The 23,494-nt window shown below is 42.6% G+C and overlaps 1 protein-coding gene across 2 annotated transcripts in view; it reads right to left on the bottom strand.

Moving 5' to 3' along the window:
• Window positions 1-23,494, bottom strand: part of COX10 (cytochrome c oxidase assembly factor heme A:farnesyltransferase COX10) — a 98,631-nt gene that overhangs the window by 2,211 nt on the left and 72,926 nt on the right. For both annotated transcript variants that reach the window (XM_068210009.1, XM_068210010.1), the window contains exon 6: window positions 13,829-14,061. In XM_068210009.1, coding sequence (XP_068066110.1) covers window positions 13,829-14,061 — 233 coding nt within the window. The remainder of the gene's footprint in view (window positions 1-13,828; window positions 14,062-23,494) is intronic.

The raw sequence follows: 23,494 nt of genomic DNA, 5'->3' as shown, positions 1-23,494 counted from the left end.
CACTTCCTTCTAAAGAACTACTGCTAATTGGTTCCTGCACCAACTGTCTCTGCCTGAGGGAAGATTGGTAGGAATGAAATTGGGGAAGAGACTGTATTCCTGGGAGCCTCTAGAGTCTACTCTCAGGTTCCTGAATTGGTGTGTCCAGAGAAGAAAAGAGCTAGTGGGCAGAGCAGTGGTTGCATCAACCAGACACAGGGAGCCCAGCTCAGTGACAGAGGACAAGGAGGACAAGCTGCTGCTCCTGAGACCTGGGGAACACCACACCCTGGTAGGCTGGAGCAAGGCCAAGCCCTCTGTCTGCCCACTGCATGAGGGAGGGAACTGCTCCTGGCACAGGACAAGCTCCATGATGGACCTGGGCAAGGGACAGAACTGGCAGAAGCTGTTAATGAACTAACAGGAGATGGAGAAGTTATGCCAACCAATTGCAGAAACCTCTAATCAGTTTGATCAAGTAACTCTATTCACACCAATTAACTACTTTCATATTTAAAAAGGAGCTATGGAACCACCACATTTCCACAGCTCTTCCTGGGACACAGTACAGGGTTTATTGAAGCAGAAGTAGTTCATGTGCTAATTTTAGTGAGCCTCCAGGAGGTCCTCAGACCAAACTCCCTTCACTATTTTTATCTGAAGACACAAAAAGTCCCCCAGGACTGTTGCAATGTTATGGGCATTCTCAGGTTTTCCTTTTGTTTCCCCAGCTCCCAAAGCCTCTGCTCTCCCATTAAAATACTTTCTTTGTATCTCCCTGCTTCCATGAGCTCATTCTCTATGGAAACTTCTCCAAATGGAGCCACGCATCCAGCTTTATCTTAATGACCTGAGAGAAGCAGCAACACTTACGTGCAAACAGGTTAAGATATTTAAATTCTTCCCCAGCAATTCTGACAAAGCCCAAGTCACTGTGTCCTCTGAACAGCTTCATGGTTCAGATCTCCTCTCCATCTGTTCCTTGGAGCTGTGCATGCCTAGTTCTTGTCTCTAACAGCACAACTCGCACTAGTGATGTCTTGCAATTAGTAATAATCTTGGTTTGCAAAACTGCCTTTTTTCCCCCGCCTTATCACCAGTGAAGAAACTCTCCATTACACTTCATGCAAGTTTCCAACAGTTTATAAATGCAGAAGTGGTGTAAAAGACCCATCTCACTGCTTTTTTGAATGAGTAAAAAATACTCCATGAAGTGAGTATGTACCTCTGGAAATTGATTACATGAAGCGCAGAGATAGACACACAAACCTTGGGTGTGCAGCTTTCAGAACATTGTCTGCCACGAATTCCAGGTGATTTAATGGGAATCACAGGATGGTTTGGAAGGGACCTTAAAGATCATCTCATTCCACTCCCTGCCATGAGCAGGGACACTTTCCACTAGACCAGGTTGCTTCAAGCCCTTTCCATCCTGGCCTTGGATATTTCCAGGCATGAGGCAGCCACAGCTGCTCTGGGCACGCTGGGTTCCCCACCCTCACAGGGAAGAATTTCCTCCTCACATCTAATCTAAACCTTCTCTCTGTCAGTGTGAAGCCATTCACCGTTGTGACTCCAGACCCATGTAAATAGTCTCTTTCCATGTTTCTTTTAGGCCACAATTAGGTTACTCCATTTCCTGGTCTATGGCCCAAAATGCTTTAAATCCAGCCACACTATCCTTCTAAAGTAGATTTTTTGGATGTGGATGTTAGCACCTTTTCTCAATTGGAATCTTTTAAGACAGCTGAAAATTATGTACTCAAAAATTACCAATAATTTCAGAATATCATAGCCAGAAAAGTCATTTTGGCCCTAACAAAACAGTATTTGATTCAGTTCTGCTGAAACCTGAGGGAGCAGCTCTGCTGAAATAAACCAAAATTAAACTTAATGAAGGAGCAGCTCTCCCTATATCAGGAGACACAACAGGGAAAATGTTCTTGTCATAAGTCACTTTGTAGCTTTTTCCTATTCTTGTAAATCACATTAACGGACGCAAGATCCTGAATGTGCTACAGCTAAGAGAGCAGTATTTTTCAAGTATCACATCTGAAGTGCTTTAGAGACACTAGCTTGTCATTGTTCAGAACTTAGGTGAAGGTAAGCTACAATCATCCATCAGCTAATGACTCTTAAGCAGATGAAGCTAAGGCCTAAGACACAGAGCAGAGGCTGTTCCTGCTTCCCCTGGCTCTGGACCTGTGTCTGCGTCCCTGTGTTTTGGCTCTAACGCAGATTTTGCTTATTCAGTTGTTCAAATGTTGTGTGCAGCCAAGCTCAAAACACACCCTAAACCTCAAACACACAAAGCCCTTTAACAGTTCCGTAACTATGACACCATTAAAAAAGTCATCTGGAGAAACTTTTAAACACAAACAGACCAACTGAAATACTTGAGGCTGGATTCCCATTTACAAAGCTCTGGTTTTTACATGCAAGCCTTTGGAATTTAATTACTTTGATTACATTACAACCATTGAGATAATTGATATTTTACAGAGAAGCTGACCAGTGAAACAATTTAATAGCCCATTATGAGGACTTTAACTGATCCAATCTTTTTGTTTGGTTCCCATGTGCTAGGACACCCTGTAATTTCCTTGACTTAGACAATCTCCTTCCTTGGAGATTGTCAGGTTGTCAGAGATTTTTAAGTGCCACATAAGACTGATGACTTGCAAAGCACGGCACATGGTACAGTACAAGTCAGCATCAAATGAGCTCACAGTAGGAATCCTGTCAAGCCCAGAGCAGACACTGTAATACTCATTAATTACTAGATGAATGTTAACTATGTCATAATTAAGTCAGCAGTGTTTTTAAGCAATATTAGAGCAAGACAAACTCTGGAGACTAATTTGGTTCTAAACAGAGCTGAGTCTACTCTATGGCCTCTGTGCCATTCCCAAGAGTTTGGGAACTCAGCTTAATAATTGCAAATCTCCCTCTTCTCTAAAGAGTTTATAATTAAGTGAACATCAGAGAAGGTTGTTCCCAACTGGAACACATGGACCTGGCACACGGTTCACAAAAGCAAAGCTGATTGTCGGAGCAGAGTCATTGCTTGGGCAGCGGGAGACAGCCAGCACCCATGGACACCCAGGGACACCCAGCACCTTGGGGTCTCTTGCTTCCTCCACACCTTGTGGAAATCTGAGAACAGGCAGACTGACAGGAACTCAGATCTCTCTGCTTTTCTGCAACAGTTCATAAATTGCAGGGCCACAAGTACATGGCTGGCTTGTGGATATCCCAAACTGCCTAGTCTTTTTGGCCAAATTTTTAATTGCTGCAATTGAGCCCATTTATGACCAATTCTTCTCTCCAAGTGTGAGAACCTGGGATAGATGCAGCAGACACTAAGAAATCCCAGTAAGTTGTCAGATCAGCCCTGTTTGATTTTGAAAAAAAATGAAGTCACCTAAAGAAAATAAGGCCCAGGTCTCTAGAACTCTTTCACTCTTGTGTGTAAAACAGGAATAAAATATCTTCTTCCTGAGTTCCTATTCTTTCATCTTTTTTCACTGTCTTAAATCATCTCAAAAGTTCCAGGATCACAGAGAACCAGGTAGGTTCTAAAGCACACACAGAGCTCAAGATAAATAGCAGGTTTTATTATTCCTCATTAATTTTAAGGTTATTATTTATGTTCTTAAATTTTTCTTTGTGATTTATTTAAATAGTAATAGACCTCCTTCATAATAAACAAGAACAAGCTGAGATTTTTATTTTATTTTAATATATAAGATAAAGCAAAAATGTCAGCTGGCATTGAAGAAGGTAGAAAAATGGTTCTTTCTTTCTGTAACTATATTTTTATCTAGTGAAATACTTGAAATACTGAAGCTTTATAAATTGCACTTTTCCTAAAACAAACAGGACACTAAATTTCACAGTCATTCAGCAACTGCTTGGATGTTTTACAGTTCAATACATTTGGATAAGATTTGGAAATAATTGTGAGATGAGTCTTCCAAAAGCAACTAGTGACTTTGGGTTTGCAAACTGCAGCAGTTGACAGTCTAATTTTCAGAATTACAAGAGCAAGAAGCACACCCTTCTGAAGTTCTGCTCTTTAAAGTGTCAAGAAGGCCATGTGGCTCTTCTTAAATCTTGATTCAAACTCCATGGTTTGTTCCTTCTAGAGCAATTTATGATGATCTCATTTGCTGGATCGTCCAAATCTCAGATGAGAGAGCAATGTCAGTGCAGGAGCCAGACGAAGTCTTCGGACAGGAAGAGCCCCTAAGAGGAGGAGGCTGGAAAATGGTTTTTAGGGTGTAAGTCCTTGCAGGCCATGGGCTCTGACAACTGGTTAACATCCAGAGAGGAGAGCAGAGCATTGAGGCATCAACAGCTCCTTGTCCTGCCCACCCTGGGCTCACACCAACATCAGTGACACAGTGATTAAAAGCTCCAGATGCAAATGCCGGTTGCCCAAACTTATCATGTCCCATAAAGGACAGTGTTCAAGTCCATACAACATCTATTCAAGAAAGAATAAGTACATACAGCCGCTGAGTTATCAGTGCCAACATTAACTCTCTGAGCAAACTGGGCAACCTGAGGACTGCAAACCTACCTTCTTAACCACTAAAGGGCAGAAATAATGTTTGAATTCTGCCTGTCTCGTGTTGAGGATGCCACTCTCTTAAGTAACGATTTGAAATATGCCTCTTTCATGCTGGCAATACCTTTCATCATCAAAGAGCTTTATACCAGTTCAGTTGGCACATAGAGCCATTATGATGGTTTGACCCACAGATGAATTATTTCAGCTTAAATGAGGCACAACACTTTGCGATGGTCCAGCTGAAACTCTCAGAAAATTTCTGAAGACAGGTTTTTCCAGCAAAGTCCTTGAACTACAGGAGGACACAGGCTAGAGCACAGTGTGTGCTGGTGGAAGCTCCAGGCTCAGGAGCAGGATCAGCTAGAGTCTGGCCAGCCTGGGCAGGCAGGTGAACATGAGCCTGTCCGCACAAGTCAGGACATATGTCCCGGATTATCTACAGGGACTGCTGTATCAACACCATGTTCCAGAAAACACACTGCAGAGGAGCAACATGTGCTCTCTTCTTGCCCTTCTCATTGTACTGTAAAGAAAGCACAGTGCTCTCCTACTGCACAGGGTTCTGAAACCTCTCAGATCGTGTTCAGGCTGCAGACAGGACAAACACCTATTCACTTAATCAATATAACAAAAAAAATAAAAAGGAACAGGAGCTACCTGCAGCATCAGTTCGAGAACAGACTCGCTCCTTCTGTCTTTGCTCTGGTGCTGCATATGTATAACAGGAAAGTGGCCAACCAGGCGTTACAATAAACATGGAATAGTTAAATATCAGCTCCAAAACAGATGTTGAAATCTTAACTGCATTTCCCAAAGCTGGTGTTTACTGCCTTGGCAACCTAAGAATGCTGTTTTGCTTTAAGCACAATTTTAGTAATTCTTCTGCCCTGAATAATGTGAAGGAATTTTAAAATTATTTCCAGACACTGGTAGCTGTGACTTAAGAGAGGAAAGCACCGGCCTTTTGTCTCTAGGAAACGGGTATGGGTTTGGCTGCTGTAGGGAAGGGAAGGCTTTGGCAGTCTAAGCTCAGCCTCATTAATGGATCATAGTCAGGAAACAACCACACACCGTTTTAGTTGATAGCACACAACTGGCTCTCTTCCCTCAAAAGATGTTGAACAAATTACTCCTCTTTAACCCAGACAAGGTAGATTAGAGCTCAGAGATTTGACTTGGTCCAGCTGTATCCACCTGCTTGTGAGCACCCATGCTGTCTCAGGCGGCCTTTTCCACCTTTTCTACATGAAATTTTAACATAACCAGTCCCAAACTCTTCACCACAGTCCTATGTTAAGTTTTACAGGATGTTACATTCAAAAGAAATGTAGAGAATACATGTCCAAACCCTTTATTTTCTGTCTTTTCTTTTGTGCTCATTCACAAGTTTAACACAGAAGTCTTCCCTGGAGATTTGCAACTGTGAGCAATTCTGGGGATAAAGAAAGGTTGTAAAATCTTGTCAAAGCCTAGTTGCCCACTTCAGGTTCAATACAATCTTAAAGCATTATTCGAAGGTATTGGTACAAAGATTCACAATGGAGAGTCATGGGCAGAACACACTGCGATGTCCTGATCCAGAAGGACTGGTTTGTTCCGCTCTTGCTTGCATTTTCTGTTTGTGAAGGAGAGCTGGAAGATACAATCATTACTGCCTGTGCTTCAGCTTGCTTTGGTGATGGAAAATGATTGTTAAATCAACTGACCTCCAGCTACAAGTGTTCAAGATACTGCCCTGATATCATCCCTCCTGAAGAGAAATGTTACCAGCTACTTAATTCTTCCCACTGTCTTTAGAATTAGGAACAGGATTAGCTTGTCAAAATTTACATCTTAATTTGCAATTATGAAGCCTTCTCAAACATAAAGACATTTGGGAATTACCTAGACACTAACCTTAACCAAACTGATGCAATTCCCCTCTACTTTACCCACATCAGCACCATAGCAAGAAAACAATCAGCACTTCTGCTTCCACTGGAAAACAAAAGTAGATGCTACTGCTTGTACTGGATGGCACGAGAGCGGCACAGCAGCCTTGAGAGGAAAAAGGGAAAGTATCACTTCTAAAGCTGCACACAAGGTCCCTGGGCTGGGACAATGGTCCCGGCTGTCACTGTGGGATGCATGGCCCAGCCCACATTGTGCCCCTCCAAGGTTACACCGTCGTGGAAACCAAGGGTGACAAGGAAAACACTGGAAAACTCAAAAGCTTCATGGTCAGGGGTTTCAATAGCTGTTTCTTTTGAAGGATGGCACAAAAGGCCTGTGGAGCAGGAGCATCTAGGGGCTGCAATAGACTCCTCTGTACCAGCACTGAAAGGGAGGGGCTGTTGGCTGTGTGTTTGGCTTGTCTGCAAAACAAAAGGATCCTCAGCATCCCCCAGGAATAGGAAATGAAGTTGGCTGTGGGATTTTTCAACTTGTGAGAGTGTTCCTGGCTTCTGCCTTTAACAGAAGGAAGCCAGATGTCCTCAGGTACGCTTGCCACATAGAGAAAAGCTCTGTGTGTATGGATACACACAGGCATGTGCCCTTGTGTGACACACAACAGGTTATTGCAGCCAAAAGCCTCACAGGGAAACACCTTTCATTACACAGGCAAGGCTGAGAAAACAACACCATATATAACTCACCTTAGCTAACCCCAGCAATAGATGCCATAAAAGAAGAGCCTGTTGGATAAGATGAAAATACAGTCTTCTGCAAATATGTTTAGGAAGCATTTACCAAAGGACCAGACTCAGCAGAGGATTGCAAATCTGCAGAGCCATGCAGGGGCTCCTCATCAGCCACCTCTTTCAGGCTCTGGTAGGGTTGCAACTAGCCCAAGGGTGGGAGTCCCTCCTGCAGATCCCCCCATCCCGATTTCCCTGTGGGTGTTGTGTTTCACACCTAGGGGCACAGGGCTACCCCATCAGCCACACACGGGGTACAGAACCAGGCAAAGGGTATGCTGCCTGTGAACTTGTGGGGTCAGTCCCCAGGTGCCCCAGCAGTGGAGCTGCCATTTCTTTTGTCTCTTATGAAGATGGAAAGGAAGAAAAAAATAGCCCGCTGGCTTTTGTCCTAAATTCAGACCAGCTGCTCACTAGTATTGTCCCTCTGCCTCATTTTTACAGTTTATACCCCCACAAAGCATATTCCTGGGCCCCCAGCTCCAAGTCTCAAATGTCAGTGACATGAATATCTCTGTTTCCTCTGGAACAGACCACAAATTCTGCTCTTTCATCTGGGAAGTGAAACCCTGAAAAGCTGAGTTTACCAGTGGGAGTTTCTAGCCAGAGCCTCCTCTCCTCCAGCAGTGGCATGCTGGAGTTGCCCTGCTCTGGCGGCTGGCTCCCAGACCTGCTCCCACATCAAGGGGCTTTGAAAGCTCCAAGTGCTTAACTGGAAGGGACACAAAGATCTTCAAGCTAATTTTGCATGCAATTAAGCTGTTGTTTTGCTCTCCTTACTACTGGCAGACAAGTGCTACACCAGGGAAGGTATGAGAGACTCTGGCCTTTGGCAGGTTGGGCACAGGCCCCCCTCTTTCCTAGTCTCCTTTTTTTGTTACTGAAACCATCCATCTGTCAAATGTCACTAGCTGATAAGAACTGCCCGTTTTTAAATCCCCTTTTGTAAATAGATGCTGGCTGACATAATTAATGTCTACCATACAACACAATTTGAATTACAAAGTAAAAGCAATTTAAAAATCAGCCTCCACATGATTACAATTGATACTGAGTCTATAAATTCCAGACCCCGAGGAATTATTTAAATTTCCGAAAATGAATGAAAATCAGTACAAGATGTCTTTCAGGGGAATGAGACCAGGAGTGGAGCATCTGATAAACTAAACAGTCTCTTTAGATAAACATTCTTTGGCGCAGTAATACCTATGGCTCCTGGGCCACTGCGCCTCTGCAATGTCTGCCGCACTGTCAGGGCCCTTATCTGCTCTGCCACCACCTACTCAGAATAAATCCCTTTAGCTGATAAGCACATTAGGTTGAGGAGCTCTGCTTGTCACTTCCATCTCACTGGGTGGTTTGTATGAACTCCGTGGCACCGAATTGCTCACTGGTGGTATCCAGCCTCCAGCGCCTGAGCAGAGCACGGTCAGGGCAAGAAGCACAGCAGTTCCTGGGCCCCCAGCGTAACAAGGACAGGGGACCGTGTCCTTTGGAGCAAGACCAAAAGAGTCCACAAAGTTGATAAGGAGACCGAAGCATCTTCCCTATGGGGACAGGCCGAGAGAATTGGGGCTGTTCACCCTGGAAAAGAGAAGGTTGTATGGAGATATCACAGCACCTTCCAGGATCTGAAGGGGCTACAAGGAAGCCTGAGAACAACTCTGCATCAGGAAATGCAGTGACAGGACAAGGGGGAATGGGTTCAAACTGAGAGAGAGGAAATTTAGATTTGATATTAGGAAGAAATTCCTGGCTGTGAGGGTGGTGAGGCCCTGGCAAAGGTTGCTCAGAGAAGCTGTTGCTGCCTCATCCCTGAAAGTGTCCAAGGCCAGGTTGGATGGGGCTTGGAGCAACCTGGTCTAATTGAAGGTGCCCCTGCCTATGGCAGGGAGTTGGAATGAGATAATCTATAAGGTCCCTTCCAATCCAAACCCTTCTATGATGTGACTGCTGGGATACGAAAGTGTGGAAGGCAAAAAATGGCCTGTGCCATTTGAATCTACTCCAGGTTCAGTTTTGAATTAACTAAAAATAACAAGTTTAAATGGACATTAGTCCAGAGAGAAAGAACATCAGTGTGAGGATAATTTAAAGCATGTATGCACTCTTACACACCAAAATAAACAGCTCTGTTTCTTTCTTTCTGTGCACAAGCTCAGCAGAATTGCGGCACAGCCAGGAGCTCTTCTGCTTGTGGATCCCATGCAGGAGGGGCATCTGGCACAGAACAGGGGACAATGCCAAGTTTGTCTTATCTTCCTGTCTCTCTGCTATCACTTACGTGAATGCCATTATTTTCCTGCTAGTCCTTCCCTTGCAAAATAATTTGAAGGTATCTTGATTTACTAGAAAAACAAAAGCCTTCAGAAACAAATAGTCCCAAGAAGGAGCAATGAAATCTGCTTTCAAGGAAGCAAACATGTTACTGCAGATCACAGGCTGGCAGTTAAGTTCTGCATAAATATCCCAGGTATGTGGCAGTGATATCCACGTGATAAATTACATTTATCATGCACTTCTGACCGTCTCACCTGCACTCACTCCCCCAGCGAGGAAATGTTAACATTCCCCATCTTTCATCAGTTTCAAACAGCTGCCATTAAAAAAACACAACCCACAACCCTCAAACCCACAACAAAGAATTCCACATTTTCCCAGAGATAATATTATCTTTTGCTTTTGAAATGGGAGGTTTTCCCTAAATTACTTTGGCACAAAATCCCGGGAAGGGGGCAGGATGTTCAATCAGGCTTAGGAGCATACAGTTAAAGTTACCTATTGGGGCAGAAATGGAACCAAACTTTCCTGGGAAGCACCAGGAGATCTGCAAAGATGTATAGTGTAAGAAATTGCTCAGAGGGCAGCGAGGCTCTGGCACAGGCTGCCCAGAGCAGCTGTGGCTACCGCATCACTGGAAGCGTCCAAGGCCAGGTTGGAGAATCCTGGTCTAGTGGAAGGTGTCCCTGCCCATGGCAAGGGGTTGGAACAGGATGGTCCTTAATGTTCCTTATGAACCCAAGTCATTCTATGACTATTCTATAAATTACAGCAAGTGTTTGCATCACTGGAAATATGAGGGTCACAGATTTCTATCTGTAAATACACAGTATTTTTTTCTGGTGCAAGAAACTGCTAAGGTATTAATTTTAAAAGTCATAAACAAAATGAAGAGAAATTAAAACAAGGCTGCTCCACTCTGAGATACTTTGTTATTAGCTCTGGAATTGGAAACGAGGAATCATCTTCAACTCTCTAAGAAACCGTCTCCCAACTCCCCCAAAGGACAAGATACTTCACAGCATCCATGTCATGAACTCCTGAAGGGAGCAGACATGGCTGTCCTGTTACACAGAACAGTTTAACACACAGCTCCCCCCACAAATGTTAATGAAAGGGCTACACTTAAATATTGTTTTCCCTATAACCAGCAACATGTACAACAATGTGGCTGCTGTGAGAAGATTACAAGGAGAGAAAATCCATAGGAAAATGTAAACTCAAAAACCCACCACTTTAGCAGTGAGAACTTTCCTTCTCATTAGTTTCCCTCCTCCCTTCCTTCACATTCCTCTTTGTTATCGAGTAGAATGATTTTTTTGAAATGAGGTGCAAAGGCATTTTCACACCTCTACCTAAAACTAGGTTGTCTCCACACTAATTACACATTATTAATGAGTTCAACAACTGAGACCAGGCTGGTTAGCGAAGGGACACAGGTCTGCACATTGTGTATGGATGCACGCCTGTATTCCGCATGGATATCATGCTGCCAGGGGCTGAACTCTCTTACTGCAAAAGTAGAAAGTTTAACACTGAAAATCATAGTCTACAATGCCATAATTTTCTTCTAGTTATTTATTTTCTCTGTAAAAGTGTTTGTAGGGTTTGTGTTGGGGTTTTTTTTTGGTTTTCATTTGACACTGAAATGCACTAAAATATTACATTCCAGTCCCTGTTTTCAGGATTCTCCCCAGGTGTGCTTCATTACAAACACCAGGATCAGCTCAATAACATTTCTTTCTCTATTAAATAAGCCGCCTGGCCTCCCTGACACAGACTGGGAGGTGATTTAAATTTAGCTATACATAACACACTAGTTACACACCAGATTATAGTGTTCTGACAAAGTCTGCTTGGGTGGTTTAAAGTTATCATCTTCCACTGGTGGCATCATTGCCAGGGATCATTCCCACCACATCAGAGCAGGCACAGGGACACATAACCACATTTTAGCTGCAAGTTAGAGAGGAAGAGCTTACTTGGCCACCAGTGTGGCTCCCTGCTGCCCTCTCTGCTGCTGTACAGGGACAGCTTTCTTTCCTCTTTGCGAAACAGGTCTCAAAGAGCAAGGTGACAAATTAAAGATAATGACAATCAGTGCCAGTTTAACATGCTGGGCTTTTACTGGCCTCTACAGCAAGGACTTTTGGAGACATGCAGCTCTGCACTCCAGCTCCTCCAGGCTGAACTGTGCAGGTGAAGCACAGGCACATGAGAGTTATTCTCGGACACCAACTCTGCAATAAAGTGGCAAAACCAACACAGAAATACCCAAACAATGTCAAGGTCTAAGTATCTGCAGCCAGAATGATAAGGTATTAAAAATATACATTTTGTTTTAAATTAATTCTCCAGAACTGTTACGTTTGGAAGCGTCCTTTCAGATCACACAGAATCGCTGGGTTGGAAGAGACCTTTAAGATCGAGTCCAACCCAGCCCCAACACCTCAACTAGACCATGGCACTCAGCGCCATGTCCAGGCTTTTTTTAAACACATCCAGGGATGATGACTCCACCACCTCCCCAGGCAGGCCATTCCAGTATTTGAGCACCCTTTCCTATAGAGCTTTTTCCTAATATCCAACCTCTGTTTCCCTTGGCACAGCTTAAGACTGTGTCCTCTGGTTCTGTCAGCTGCTGCCTGGAGAAAGAGACCAACCCCACCTGACTACAGCCACCTTTCACAAAGTTGTAGAGAACGATAAGGTCACCTCTGAGTCTCCTTTTCTCCAGTCTAAACAACCCCAGATCAAGTCCATCCATCACTCCAGCACCACCACCATGTTCACCATTAAACCATGTCCTCAAGTATGACATCCACACATTTTTTGAACACTTTGAGGAATGGTGATGATCACTACCCTGGGCAGTCTGTTCCAATCCCTGAACCACCCTTTCAGTAAAGAAATTTTTTCCCTAATATCCAGCACAACTTGAGGCTGTTTCTTCTCATCCTGTCCCTTGTTTCCTGGGAGCAGAGCCTGACACCCACCCAGCTGCCCCCTCCTGTCTGCCTCCTTTGAGGTCCCTCTTGAGCCTCATTTTCTCCATGCTGAGCCCCTCCACCTAACTCCCTCAGCTGCTCCAGCCCCTTCCAGCTCCGTTCCATTCCCTGGACAAGCTCCAGCCCCTCAATGCCTTTTTTGTCATGTTCTCTCTTCTCTTCTAAAGTACAGAGCTGCTAACTATGTCTGTTATGCAGTCCTTAACACTATACATATTCTTACATAAAATTTCTAGGTCTAAGTAACTTTCAGAGAAGCAAATATTTGTATAGAAGCAGCACACAATGAAAAAAAAAAAGAAAACACCTTCCATCCTTGCTCTGGTTTAGATCCCTGTGGGAACATGGAGACACAAAGCCAACTCAGACTGACTTTTATTAAGGAGTGCAAAAACAACCGATTTTGCACAAATTCTGATAATTTCTGGTTAAAAGCCTTGTTGTTGAAAGTATTATTCAAGTCTTAAATATGCCCCCCTGTGGGATGAGTGTGCGCCAAACCAGCTCTTAACAGACCTATTAATTGCACTTCATTAGTTGCTTCAGACTATAAGTTTGTGGAGCCACTTTGATTCTTAAGTTTCTAGCTGGCAGGAAAAACAAGGCCTGATTGTGTCAGAGTTGAGTTGCTGAAGAGATTGGTGTTTTACAAAGGATGTAAAAATGGTTCACAGCTACTAAAACAGAAATCTTTGTTTGCTTTTCAAGGAGGAGGGAAGCAGCACTTGTAACTTAGAGTTTAACAATGGGTAATTAAGAAATACACCAATAAATTAATCTTCCCAGGATATTTTCTGGCTTGTGGCAAGACAGTAAAACACATCTACAAATTTTCCAGCTGAAAGCCCCTTGCAAGTTGGATCTTACTGGATATGGTTTTAATCCTGAACACGGTTTGAATCCTGAAATTATATAACATTTTCTCCTACGTGAACACCAAAGATGCTATTTTCCTCCTGGATTTTTTTTAAGATGGTCAGAACACATATTCAATAGGTCATGCTGCTTTATCAGCTCAGTTTTGCCCTGAAATACCTGTGTAAGGAGAATGTTACCAAAATTAGCTGCTTTTGAAGCCTTACCACAGGATTACAGAATGGTTTAGGTTGGAAGGGACCTTAAAGATCATCTCTTTCCACCTTCTGCCATGGCCCAGGACACCTTCAACTAAACCTGGCTGCTGCAAGCTGTGTCCAGCCTGGCCTGGTCAGGTCAAGAAGCATAAAGAACAAAGTTCACTGCCTTTTGAGTAGGTTTTTTAGTTACCCTGACAGCCACTCACCCTGATGAAAGGGTTTTATACTCACCAGCATCCAGACTCCCAGTAGCTGCAGTCCAGCCCATGATGGGCGGAATGGCCCCGACAACAGCTCCCACCCACGTGTTGGCAATGCTCATTCTCTTCAGGGGTGTGTAACAGCAGGTGTAGAGGAAGATGTTGAAGGCTCCCAGGGCCCCGGTGAGAGGGTTCACTCCCAGTGTGAGCAGGGCAATTCCCGGGATTCCACAGGAGGCAGCAAAGCAGACAGCGAGCAGGGGGCTGTGGAAAGACATGTGGCACATGCTGAACAGGAGCTGGCCTTAGAGAATGGCTGTTGTCCCCTCCCTTTGGTCTCCCCCCCAAAATTAAGATTGAATTTTTGTTATTGCTTTACTCAGACATCCTAAATTTTCCTGTTTGAGCCCCCATCCTAAGAAAAGCCTTTCCAAAATGTGAAGAATCTTGCTACAGCTCTGCAATGGAGGTGATTCTTAATCTTGTGATCACTGTGTTCACCAAATAAACTCAAGCTCTGCAAGTAATGGAGAACTGTTCTCCCTTATGGAGAACTGCTGCTTTCAGCAGATCTTCCTCCTTCATTTTAATTTTAGTGAATTTAAACCACTGGAAAAAGCACTCAGAGTTTAGAGTAAATTAACATGGTTGCAGTTTGTCAGATTTTTAACTGATTGCAGTTATGCAATGGATCCTTCAAAACAAAACCAGGTTAGACACAAAATTAATAAGCATTTATGAGAAAAGGAGTACATTCAATCATTTTGAAATTACATCAATAGGTATAAAGTATTCTTTACTGAAAAAAGTCTGAATGTTCTACACCCCCATTTATCTGATGCACTGTACTAAGCAGAGGGAGCACAACAAAACAATGCTGGCAGCAGAATCAAAACTGGCTATCTTGTAAGCACGACTGAAATTAACTGAAGATATTTTAGGTTTGGTCAAAAGCAGCAAACAAGAGTGGAGCAAATTAACTGTGCATTTGTACTGTGCTTCAGCTGAGAGCTCAAGAAAGGTTGGAAACTCATATTAAAATCTGTCAGAAAGTGGCTAGAGCTTTGTAAACTTCTGCTAATAAATCCCACAACAAATATTCAAATAAGATGAACAAAGATTTTTTGTTTGGCTATCAGAACCATACTTGACAGGCAGCATGATGCCACTACCCTGAAGAAGCTTTAGCTGTGGTTCCTTGTGCCAGATCAACATATTTGCTGCTGGAGCAAGGTGGGGATCTCCTCTTCTGTGCTTGTTTGAGGTGTTTGCTGTAACAGGAAGAGAGAACTAAAAGCCCCTAAGAAACAATGTGGTGTGGGCAACCTCTGGAAAGGAGGAAAATGCCATTACATTAGTTGTATTTAATAACCCATGTGGCTAAATATACACTCACAGCCATCCATGTAAAACCAGAAAATGTGTGCTTGCAATGAAGGTCTCTGCATAGAGTTTAGCTTTACACCTTTTGTCTAATTGAAAACCATGCAGCCTTTGTGTTCTACAATCCACTCTGCCCTCTGGTCAAATCCTTAACCCTAAAATAGGCGTTGCAAGCACCGCTACGACCCTCATAAGAAAATAAGAAAAATTTGCTGGTGGGGATGAATTTTATGGGAGTTTTATCAGCAAAAATTCCTACTAGTCAAATTTTTATATTTAAGATATTTGTTAGACCAATGCAGTACAGAGATCCTAAATACCTGGAAGAACTAAAATAAGCAAATCTTATGCTAAAGATCTGCCTTCAATTTAAATTGACTAAGTAATTTTATCCAGCTTTTCTAAACCATCTACAGATTTTAGGTAACACGGTGTGCACAGAGCACATTTCTACTCAGCATTACCAGCCCTGGTGTTACCAGTACAGCAGGAGTCGAGGGAGGGTACGTCACTGCCGTTCACTGGCAATGAGATGTATAAAATTTGAGGCTGCTTTCAGGAAAGGAGCCATACGGAGCTCTGCCCTCTGGTTCTGCAGCCTGTGGTGCTCCTGTGCAGGAGCTCCTTTGCTCCTGTGCAAAACACAACCTGTACTGCCAGTGGTCCCAATGCTGACCACAAATGTCAGAGTACTTTGTAGATGTTGCCCCTTTGTAGTGAAAGTCTGGTTAAACAAATCGATCTCGACTGATTCTTGAATAAAATACTGTCAGACAGTAAACACCCAATTCACACAATACTCACTCTCGAGGCAACAAAAGACCAGTGTGATCCTACGAGGCTGGGCTGCCCATATCCACCCTGCAGGGCTCACAGACATAAACGAGGGCACAGTTTGAGCTAATGCAACGAGCACTTTTCTCACTAATAAGGAGTGAAGACTTATCTACGTGTCTCCAATTTAAACGCACACTACCCTCCATGAGCAGGCCCCAGCCCTTCATATCTCTTCTAAGACAGGAAGGCAAAGGGTGGGAGTGTAAAGTCTTCCTGCATGGATAAACCCTGTTTTGCCTCACTGTTTCCCTGCAGCACCGACAGCCCTCGGTGCCAGCCCTGATCCCAGGTGTCTGCTGCCTTCATTTCCAACCAGTGGATCAGAAAAATACCTTTAAAAAATAAGGCTTTAGCAAAAGGGAGGGGTGAAATTAGGTGGCTGAGACCTTCAAAAGATTTGTTGTGATCCTGGTGGATGAGAGCACGTTTTTGTTTTTCGGTTTCTTCCTTTTTGCCTCTTTAAGGGAAGTTTCTGAAGGCACAGTATGCAACCACAGAATCGTGGAATGGTTTGTGTTGAGAGGGACCCTAAAGCCCATCTTGTTTCAACCCCTCTCTGAAAGGCAAGGACACCTTCCACTAAACCAGGTTGCTCAAAGACCCATCCAGCCTGGCCTTGAATGCTTCCAGGGGTGGGGCAGCCACAACTTCTCCGGGCAATTTGAGGCAGTCTGATCAGTGTCTATAATTGTCCTAATGCTCTCAGGGGAGGGCATAAAGTCAATGGGATGGTTCCTCTTAAGCAGCTGAACTACTTTACTTTCAGACATCCTGAGAGCACCACATTTTCTATTTCTCTCTAGTGTTTCCTCAACAAAGAAGAGTAATTGTTTGACTTACAAAGGCCTGTTCCCAAAACTCCAACTGAGATTATAAAGTCATAGATAGATCTGATGACTCAGCTTTGTTATTTCTGCCTCTTAAAATACTATTTGGCATCATATAGACACTGCAATGGGAAATCAGGAATTTTCTTTCATGGCGAAAAATGAGGTAGAAGAGAATTCAACTCACTCTCATGGAAACTTGTCATATTTATAAGGTTTAAGAAAAGCATAAGCAACTTCTCACTGTGAAAAAGAAAATATTTGAGGAAAACATAGAGAAATTTCAGTCACTGGTGATGCTCTTTCTGCTTCAGTGACACTGCAGGTGTTAAGACAAGACGAAGCCTAGGTTTAAATCACAGGAGTTTAAAGCATATTCTGATTTCTATTAGTTTATGTCTTCTAGGGACCAGTGTGCATGTCCACGCTGATGCTGTTTGTCAGTACTCAGGTAGATGGAGGGATGTTCACTGATTTGATGCACTCTCCATTGCCAGGCTGCCCCACATCTCATCAAGGGACCACAGGAGATCAGCATCTCATCCTGGAGCAGGAGAAAGGCTGAGACACTGAATTGTCACTGAATTTACCCCACCACCTGATATCCACACAGCTCCTCCCACTACAGCCTCATGCCACCATGTTGCCCATGTCAGCCTTGGGTAACCCAATGCCACGGAATTCTCACACGGTGTTCAAAAGTGGCTGAGGGGGTCTCTGATGGTTTTCTTCATCCTTAAACCATCCCATGCAGTAAGTGCCCGCTGGTGACAGACGCTGGTATATATGCCTCATTTCACTTGGGCGTTCATGTTTGCTGAGGGAATCACTCCCATGGGAAAAAAGGCAATCTTCCATTGGAAAACTGGCCAAGGAGCTAGCTCAGAAAGCAAACATCTTGAGTAAGAAACTAGGTTTTATGATGGATTCTTGGGAGGAGTTGGTTTCAGTTATTTGGCTGATTAAAATCAGGCTTTGGAAAAATACTGCGAGTGCCAAATGAGTTCTCTTCAAATTTCAACTCTAAAATACCCAATATGTCACCACATAGGGCACCTCCTAAAGGCAAACCAAAAGGTAATAGTTTTGCCTTGTCCCTCTTCTCTTCTTCAACAAATATGCTGAAATCTACCTAATAAAAGTGCTAAAAGACATCCACCTTCAGCTAAAAGCTTTTTAGAATTTCAGCTTGACTAGTGAATAATCAAACTTTTCCTGATGCAAAGGAAATGTGTTGTCATTTCTTTTCCCAGGGAGCTCACCCAAGACGGCCCCACCTCAGTCACACTCCACTGAGAGCATCCAAGAGGAGAATGAGAAGCAGGAGGAAGATGAGGCCCACACTCTCCTCATTCAGTTCTGGAGATATGCTGTTGGTTGGGGTGGGGAGGATTGCTAAAGGACAGCCCAGGGCTGCTGGAGGGAATGGGAACAGCCAGGAGGAATTCCACATGGGTGCTATTCAGGTATCTCCTACATACATGAATGACCATGAGACATCCACGTGGACCCTCATCCAGAGGAGTGAGGAGGCTTTGGGTGATGCAGCAGCATATTTTAATTCATGTGCAATAATATAACCCCTAAACTAGTTGCCACCTACAGATGTTCTGTACGCAAATAATGAGCTTACACACATGTGCAGGAAATAAATTATTTAACAGGATCTAGAACCATGGATAATAGTACTTACTGACTCACAGCCTTATTTGGAAAAATTAAGAGGTGAAAACAAATTAAAGCATTTGCCCTTCTACAAAATTAATGTAGTATTTTACCTATTTCACAGCAGCCTTAGCAAGCTTCATGTCTATAATGATCAACAGTAGGACTACTTACACAGGCTTTTCTGTGCTGTCTTTGCCCAAACATTTTGCGAAGATGACTGTCAAAGTAGAGTTTGAACTATAATCTAAAAAACAGTGTTTAAAATGGGGCAAAAGTTTAATGAATTTTTTAAAAAACCAACGAAGAGCAAAACACAATTCCCTCTTAAAACCTATGAGTACTTGAAATTATGGAAAATTCCTGTATCAGCATCTAATGCTTTAACCTATTCCTGTGAACAGACTGACACTCCCATACAAGTGCAGACACAAAGCACATATGAATCCTGAATGGGTGCATTCATTCAATCAGCAGTACTATGCCATTCATGTTCAGATGTTATGTAAATACATAAGAAACTTAATTTGTGACCATGTGTTAATGGCAAACTGGGCACACCAAATATACATGAAAAGCAGGTGAAATATAAGTGCATATATTTGAAAATTAGATTCAAAGCCTAATACAGAAGGTAATAAATCCTGTCTTCTCCCTGTCTGTCAGAAATCCTTCATAGACATGTCACCCACTTCTAAAAGGGTAAACAAAAAAAACCCCAAAGAACAATGCTCTTTTATTTAGCTGCAGCATGCCTGGAGTACCTTAATGGATTTGGAACATTTAAATTCCCAGTTGATTATTCTGAATTAGATCTCATTAATATTGACAACTGTCCCTCGTGCCACAAGACCATGGATCCGTTCTGCCAAATGCAGGGTGATGCTTTAAAATAACCAGAGCAGGGACAGTGAAGGAAGAATACAGGCATGGGCTTGCGAGACAAGGAGGGTGGAAAGAGAAGAAACTTTATTTAGAGTAATTTCCATATTCAAATGGAGCCAAATACTTACCCTTGTGTTCCTCTGTGTGGGATTTTAGTAACAGCAAATACTCTGCACAGACTCTGCCCTTTAAATAAACTGCAATTTACCCACTTTTTGATGAGACAAAAACTGGGTTTGGGTTTTGGGGAGTTTTCTGTGTCATCCAAGACATAGGTTCAGTAAGACCACTGTGCTTCTTCCCCTTGCTCACCCACAGAAATGGTACTAAATTATCCCTGACTTCAGCATCTTCCACGGTGGCAGGTAAACAATGCTGAGACAACAGAGGTGAGACTGATGACTTAAATTAATTTCAATATTGTTACTCTGGGCCCAAATTCTATCTGCATATAGTGTCAAAACAACTTGTTGTAATAAGAAGAGGGACAGCCTGAACCAGGTCCCTGCACAGATGGGCTGAAAATAGCAGGAGCTCAAGAGAAGGTATTTTGGCAGACAAAGAACACAAGTGTGATCCTCATCTGCAACTACATTTCACCATCACAAGCTGAGATATGAGTCCAGTGCTGTTCCAAAACCATAATTAAAATCAGATTTCAGGAGGAAGCATCATAAGTTGTTTATTATTTCTGGAATCTCTAGGTACTAAAAATGTCCCCAGACTACTCGTCAATACAAAGCCGCTGGAGAAAGCCCCCTCCTCTTTTCTGTAATTTTTTCCAGGTCAGCAATAAGTTCTTAAGGCTTCTGAAGCCACTTATCAATTCAGACAAAAGCGTCAGTCTGAAGGTTTCACCCTTTTCCAACAGCAGTGAGAGGTTACGCAAACAGGAGTTCAAGTACAACCCCTTTGATGGTTTCTGTGGCTGCAGAAGCCCACAGTCATGAAGGGGAAAGGATGTCCATGGAGATTTCTACCTACATCCATGCATAAAACCATACTCCTCCTTATGATTTAGTTTGCTGATTTAGTTTTGCTCATCTCCTGGCATCTTCTCAATTCCTGCAGCCAGGCAACACTAAGAGTTGCTGAAAACAAGTCCCAGGGTAGGAACTGTAACTTTGGTCAGCATGACTGTCCTACAGTACTGGGCTATGACTTGATCCCCTCCCTCTAGTGGGAGGAGCATCAGCCAAAAGTATTTTTTAAACTTATATTTATTTTCTTTAAGATCAGCACCCAAGAACTGCTGAACTCTGCTCAGCAGCTTTTAGAGATCCATCAGAAAAATTGGGAAAGGCCATCAACAACAGGAGTTAGAGCAGGCAACCCCATCCCATCTGGAGAAGACAGAAAAGAGTTGAGGGTGTTACGAAGACTGTAAGAAGCCTTCCTGCTCCCACAGCTGAGGTAACGGGGATGCAGGCCCAACCCCTTCAAGCACACATCTGGACTGCATTTGTGTCACTTCCAGCCCTGCCTCCCCTGATGCACAGATGCCTGGAACTGGCAATGGGGTCGTCTGCTGGAGTGAGTGCCAACAACTCAGCTGACTGCAAGAAAGGAGCTAGAAGGCTGGAAAAGGACATTTTGCCCCAAATAGCAACAGTAGCATCCCTGAAATTATTTTTGATGGAAGGTTAAAAAATTGCCTCACACAGTTTCTATGTTCAAGATAAGGTCCAGAGCGTTCAAAATAAATCAGTAATCATGGCAGAATGCCGAATGATGGCAATCTACCAACTCTGAAATAAAATTTTAACTTTCCACACAAATCCTTTCAGGCTGTGTATTTATAAATTTAGTAATGAAAACCATATCCATGACCACTGGCAGCTGTAAAAGCTCTATCATAGTAACAACACTACTAACAGTTCTGTCATAGTAACAACACTACTAACTTGCGTGGATCAGTAGCTTCATTGCTGATGACTTTAGTAAAATGATTCTGAATTTTTTTTACAAAAAAATTAGACTAAATTCTCAAAGAGCTCTACAGACAGACTGAGAGCTCTACTTGATAGAAAAAACATCCATATTCAGATGTAAGATTCTGAATCAAAGTGGTTACATGATGACCTGATCTAGTGGGTGGCATCCTTGTCCATGGCAGAGGGGTTGGAATTAGATGGTCTTTAAGGTCCCTCCCAACACAAACCATTCTGGGATTCTGTAATACATCATGACCCCTAATTAGTATAGTTTTGAGGCTGCAGTTTTTAAGGACTCAAAGCAAAAAAAAATATATATAACTACAACTTTCAATTACAGATTGGATTAGTCTGAAGGAAAGATTTATTTGCAATTAAAATGAAAACAAACAGCTGTAACACTGGCAGAATGGACACACTGCCAGACCTCTATTTCTTTCATGTAGTTCCGATTCAGCATCAGTCAGAAGCTTTACTTAACACAAGCAATTCATGCTCTCACTTTTGATATTCTCTTTTACAGGTACATTGTGGCTGAGTATTATGAAAAGCCCAAGAACCTGCTGATTGAAGCTCAAACTCACAAAGTACCAGAGTTATATTAAACTGAACAAGATGTATCAATGAGCTAAAATGGTACTATTTTAAAGGAGAAAATGTTGAGAAAGATCTTAATAGATATTCATTTATTCTCTTTCAGTTATGCAAGAAAGTTTATGAGTCATGAGAAGGGATGAAGGATGAGGCAGTTTAAAAGTAAAACGTGAGAGTAAACTGCACTTTTAATCGGGAATTCAATTTTTCTCCATCAACTGCAAATATCAGAATACAACTTGTCTATCATTTAGCAATGAAGACAGACAAATAAATGGGGATCTTTGTCAAGTCTTTCTTTTTTTTTCTTAGTGAATTATTTAATTTTTTCTTCACAGGTTAAGAAGTAGTATCTACATTCTGTCAGTCTGGTATTTCTGTCTGTCTGTCTGTCTGGTATTTCATCCCCAAAAACAGGTTGCTGTGGCCTACAAGTACTATGAGTACTGAATTTTATACCAAATTTATATCAAATCCCTCTTAACTGGATATACCACAAATTTTAAGACTGCCAGAAAACACTTGTTGCAATTCTGTCCACCTGTGTTTTTGTGTCTTTTTTGTAATTTGATTTCTGGTAATGACTATGATAAAGATGTTGCTAATCTCAGGCTGGACAGTACTTTTCCCCAGATGTGGGGAAAAAAAAAGATAAAAATTAAGGAAAAGTTCTAAACCTAACTTGTAACATAAAATCTGAGCTGAGGAACAATTCAGTCTAAGAGGAAGTATGAGAGTGGTAGATGATTTTTGCCTCTCAATTGTCACCAGCTCTGGCTTTGCCATCAAATATACTTGCTCAGAAGTGTATTTAGTGTAAATAAACACAGACTAGGATAACATACTGCCTGTCTGCCTCAATTCACTTCTCTCCCAAAGAAGAAACAGACCAAGTATGTAGCCCAGGCCGCCCTGCCACAGGTATGTATCCTTGTACAAAAACATGATCAACGCTGTATTTTACACAAAGTGGGGGCAATTTGTTCCCCTCACTGTTCAAGAGCCCAAGCTGCAGATGTTTTGATTCCCCTGCCAGATCAAGGTGCTTTAAAACTGCCATAAACAAACACGGCTGATTTAAAAGAATCATTTCATCCTGAAAGGGACACATCTCTCTTTTTTATGCTTGAGTAAAGCAAAATTGGCTTGATTGATTTTGCTGAAGGTTTCACTAAGATGATGCAAGAATTTTAACTCAGCCAAGGAAGGAGATCAAGAGTCCCACCCTCAGCACTGAGTTTTCTCCTATTCATCTCCTGCTCTCAGTTTAACCAGTTTAACTCCCTGCAAATGATACCAGGATCTGTTTTTTCATGCTTTCATGAGCCTGCCTTGAGGTCTGAGCCCAGGTATGGGACGAGATAGCTCAGTGCACCATAGGGAGACTTGTTGTTCAGACAAAATTAGAACTTTTATGCTGCCCTTTGTTATTAAGCAGACACTCCAATTGGTCCTCATCACTCCACCTGGAAGTAAAGAATTACAAATAAAAAAGGACCTATACTTACAGTATGTTTATGCTTTTATTACACTTGATATCCACACCAGAATGTTAATCATAACAACCCTGAG

This window comes from Anomalospiza imberbis, chromosome 19 (assembly GCF_031753505.1).
Source record: "Anomalospiza imberbis isolate Cuckoo-Finch-1a 21T00152 chromosome 19, ASM3175350v1, whole genome shotgun sequence".
NCBI classification, from domain to species: domain Eukaryota; kingdom Metazoa; phylum Chordata; class Aves; order Passeriformes; family Viduidae; genus Anomalospiza; species Anomalospiza imberbis.
This window is presented reverse-complemented; position numbering and strand designations above follow the sequence as displayed.